Source organism: Octopus bimaculoides, chromosome 6 (genome assembly GCF_001194135.2).
Source record: "Octopus bimaculoides isolate UCB-OBI-ISO-001 chromosome 6, ASM119413v2, whole genome shotgun sequence".
Lineage (NCBI taxonomy): Eukaryota > Metazoa > Mollusca > Cephalopoda > Octopoda > Octopodidae > Octopus > Octopus bimaculoides.
Genome location: NC_068986.1, coordinates 103,959,245 through 103,964,255, shown reverse-complemented (window position 1 = coordinate 103,964,255; position 5,011 = coordinate 103,959,245). Strand labels below are relative to the sequence as shown.

Here is a 5,011-nt window from a genome sequence, read left to right as displayed (position 1 = left end):
AAAGAGACTGAGGAACCTGCACAAAGTAGACGTAGGGGTTTTTAAATTAAAGCTGGACCTCTTCCTGTCGAGAGTCCTAGATGAACCTACCTCGCGGCAGGAGGTGCAAATGAGGATTGCTAAATCAAACTCCATTCTTCACCAAATGCCGCAAATTGTAAGAGGTTCCCTGTAATAACAGTGTAGCAACACGGCGGTGCATCAGCATGGCCGCAGCTCTAAGCTGAAACTATAAAAAAAAAAAAAAAAAAAATATATATATATATATATATATATATATATATATAGACAGACGTGCATACATACATGCATACATATATATGCATATACAAATACATATATATACTTACACATACACGCACACACATACATACTTATATATATATATACATATGTCCGATTAGTATTTGCGAGGATATATATATCCTCGAAAATAGTAATCGGACACAGACAGGGTGTCGTTAGTCAGCTGGAGAAGATGTTTTCCCGAGACTAAGAACTACAGTAACATCGTCCTGAATGAGACCGCCACATCGAGTTGGCAGATACATTTTATATTTCCGTACTGTTAATGCCAACCACTCGCTCAGAGATTTAATATAGCCTATGTGTGCGTGTGTGTGTTTCTGTGTGTTTGTGTGTTTGTGTGTGTGTGTGTGTGCACGCGTGCTCCCACGCGTTTTTCTGTATGCATTTCTCCTCATTACAACTTAACAACCAATGTTTACATCAGCAGTTGAGCCAATCGGAACAATATAATAATTACAAAACTTTGAAAAATCAAATACAGTGCTCCATGTTCGACTAACACCCCCCCCCACCAGGCGCTGCCCCAGTATAGCCATAGTCAAATATCTAAAACGTGTAAAATATATATGGTAAATATAATGCATTTATGGCATATACAAAAATATTGTTCTTTTCTCGAAGACACGAGTGTGTTAAGTAGTTACCCTCCATAATTTCAAAGGCGCATATTCAGGAAAAACCGTTTTTAGTGAATTAATTTATCAAATAGTTAAAGCGACGAATGCGGCAAACTGGCAAACTCGTTAAACACGCCGGAAAAAATGCTTTACGGCGTTTCGTCCGTCTTCATGTTCAAATTCAGCCGAGGTCGATTTTTGCCTTCCCCTTTTTCGGGGTCGATAAAATAAGAACCAATGAAACACTGGGTATCGATGCAATAGACTCGTCCCCTACCACAAAATTTCAGGAAATGTGCCTATATTATTATTATTATTATTATTACCATTATTATTATTATTATTATTATTATTATTATTACCATTATTATTATTATTATTATTATTATTATTATTATTATTATTATTATTATTATTATTATTATTATTATTATTATTGTTGTTGTTGTTGTTATTATTATTACTGAAGGCGGTGCCTTGGCAGTGTCGTTAGCACGCCGGGCGAAACGCTTAGCAGCATTGTGTCTCTCCTCACGTTATGGGTTCAAATGCAACCGGGGTCGACTTTACCTTTCATCCTTTCGGGGTCGATAAATTAAGTACCAGTTACGCACTGTTGTTGATGTAATCGACTCATACCCGTTCTCCCAAATTTCAGGCCTTTTGCCTATAGTAGAAAGCATCATTATCATTATTATTATTATTATTATTATTATTATTATTATTATTATTATTATTATTATTATTGTTATCATTGACTAAGGCTGCCACCTGGCAAAATCATTACCGATTTGCAGAAAATGCTAAGCTGTATTTCCTCCTGCTCTTTTTATTCTGAGTTCAAATGTGGCCAAGGACCACTTTGCCTTTCACCTTTTCGGGGTCTATGAAATATGTACCAGTCAAATAATGGGCTCCATGTAATTGTCTTAGCCTCTCTCAGGCTTTGTGACTTTAGTAGAAAAAAACAATTATTATTATAAACTGGCGCTTAGTAGAAAAGACCATCTAGATTAAAATTAGCCAACAGTATTGAGCAATAGTGTCAAAATTCGTATAAAAGGGGCTCAACTCCACATGAGAAACCCGAAGAGATTTTTTGAGGCATTTGTTTTTTAAAAATATGTAATACATTTTTAAATATATAATCCATGAAATGTAAAAGCATGCATTTCTATTATAGGCACAGGAGTGGGTGGGTGGTAAGTAGCTTGCTTACCAACCACATGGTTCCGGGTTCATTCCCACTGTGTGGCACGTTGGGCAAGTGTCTTCTACTATAGACTCGGGCCGACCAAAGCCTTGTGAGTGGATTTGGTAGATGGAAACTGAAAGAAGCCCGTCGTATATATGTATATATATATATATATATATATGTGTGTGTGTGTGTGTGTGTGTGTGTGTGTGTGTGTGTGTGTGTGTGTGTGTGTGTGTGTGTGTGTGTATGTGCGTGTCTGTGTTTGTCCCCTCAACTTTGCTTGACAACCGAGGCTGGTGTGTTTACGTCCCCGTAACTTAGCGGTTCGGCAAAAAGAGACCGATAGAATAAGTACTAGGCTTACAAAGAATAAGTCCTGGGGTCGATTTGCTCGACTAAAAGGCGGTGCTCCAGCATAGCCGCAGTCAAATGACTGAAACAAGTAAAAGAGTAACTAGGGATTGTATTTCGTTTCAAAGAATAAATGGTCTTCGCAGATATTATATTCTTCAATGAACGGGAAACAATCAGCACCGTGTACTAAGAATTAAATTTCTAAAAATTTTGAAAGGTATTGTTTTTTACAATGTCAGAAAAGTTAATGATTGTCCAAATTTACGTTACATTAACTGGAAGGATAACGTTTTTTCCATTACTATGCCCACCAGAAACCTAGAAAATTTCATAATCCGTTATTTAAGAAACTCCACTTCTAGAGGAAGATATGATAGAATGAATTATAAAAGTAACTTACATTGGATTCTACAATTCGCAGTACCTTCCGTGGTACATCTCTGTTCATTGACGCTAAAGAAAAGACCAGCTTGGCATGCCATTGAAGGATATGAGGTTCGATTGTAGCAAGGAATGAACCTATGGCAATCATTAGGGTCACGGTTAAGTCCAAAGGGGAATTGGCTACAGATAGGATCATCTAAAATCAAAAATTCATACAAGATTTCAATAAGTGCTCCAGAATCATTTATTTTATATATTTCTTGTGCTTGTCACACTCAAAATCAGAAAAAAAGTAAAGTTGCATACAGATACACACACATTTATATATGTGCATATATACATATATACACATACACACAAATATTTATACGTTTATATGGATGTAATATAACCATTTGGCATAGACTTCAGTAACTGAAGAATATCTATCTAAGAACTAGAAATGTGACAATTTATAAGAGATAAGAGGTTAATAGGTAAGGATATGGAAATAATAAAACAAAATAATGAGAATATATAGAAAATAATCAGAAATACATATAACCGACATTTAAAGAGACAGGATATTAAAATTTGAGATAGGGAAGAGATAAAGCTAACCCGAAAAGTGGGGTAATGAGTATTGAAGTAGTGAGGGCAATAAAAGGTATTCAGACCGAAGAGAGTTTATAAGTTGTAATGCATGTGTATGGCTTCAGTTCTTTCCACCCCATCCACCACACTACCTCTTTCGCCACAGTCATATGACGGAGGAAAGCTACCTGTCCTTCCCAGCTAACAGATGGTGGCGCGGCGATCTTCTAGATGGAATCGGCCTATAACCAGATGCGTCCTATACGCGTCAACAGTTGTTCGGCAAAGCTCCATAAGTCACTAATGCCCGGACAATGGATGAATATATGCAGAGCGGTTTCATCGCCCTACGCCTACTCACATCTCGGACATGTCTGTGTGACAGTACTTCCGTGCTTGCAAAGCTTTTTTCGAACCGCCATCAGGCCAGAAATTTCTGGAAATTAACCATAGGCCTCAACTTCTCCTGGTTAATATTTGCACCTTTCAATGCTTCGTATTCCCTTAAGATAGTGCCGATCAATTCCATTTCCTAGATGTCCTACACTATACAGTGACGTCGTCCGCAAAAGCCGACACAGACTCTCGTCATCCTAGTTCACGTGGGATGTCACTCGAAACATCCAGCTTTTGTAGTAATGGCTCGAGAGTCAGCACGTACAGAAGAGGCGAGAGTGGGCATCCTTGACGGATCAATCGATTCCGATAAATGGCCATTCACTTTCACTACTGAACAGTAGATTGCAGTGATCCAGCTTCTGATAACGGGACTGAAACTGGCTGCCTCACGGATAGCATCCAAGTATTGACGGTCAACGCAATCAAAACCTTTTGATTGATCCAAATTGAAGAGCGCCACACCTATGCCAGGTTCCTTATTGACTTTCACTATGATGTAACGTTTGAGGTGGAGGTTACAGTGGATAGATCTGTTTGGGATAGCGCATGTCTGTGCGTCAATGACCAGTTTATTGGCGACAGACGCCAACCACTTTGCTAAAAATCGCCAAAATCTAGTAGTCTGCGTTCAGTAGAGTAATGAGCCTAAAATTATCTACTTCGTCCCCATTGTTCGGATCATTTCTTAGCAGAACCACCACCACACCACGATATACAGCACTGAGAATTCTCTCGTTCAGTTGCCAGTTTCAGAAGACATCCATCAAGAGATCACCGAACATGTATATCATATGAAGATTAAAGTTCGACGGGCAGAGTTTCAAGCCTCGGAGACTTCACCTTTGTGCAGCTAGTCATCGCATTCCGTATGTCTTCGGCTGTTATCGGTATTTTGCAGAACTTTGCATCCTTGGCCGAAAGGGATGGCATGCCATCGAGGCAGCAGGTGAAATCTACTTCCAGCTCAGACCCACCGGACGCTCCGTAAATTTCAGCAAAGTGCTGTTGAAATTCTGTACACATCTGCTAAGGGCTCGAGAAGCAAGAACCTCCGAATACTACTACTACTACTACTACTACTACTACTACTACTACTACTACTACTACTACTACTAATGATAATAATAATAATAATAATAATAATAATAATAGTAATATGGTGATGATGATGATGATG

General features: G+C 38.5%; 1 protein-coding gene across 1 annotated transcript in view; it reads right to left on the bottom strand.

The window, feature by feature from the left end:
• LOC128248079 (uncharacterized) overlaps positions 1–5,011 on the bottom strand; it is a 15,383-nt gene that overhangs the window by 3,893 nt on the left and 6,479 nt on the right. Inside the window, exon 2 of the mRNA XM_052968499.1 lies at positions 2,879–3,058. Within this exon, the coding sequence (XP_052824459.1) occupies positions 2,879–3,058 (180 nt within the window). The remainder of the gene's footprint in view (positions 1–2,878; positions 3,059–5,011) is intronic.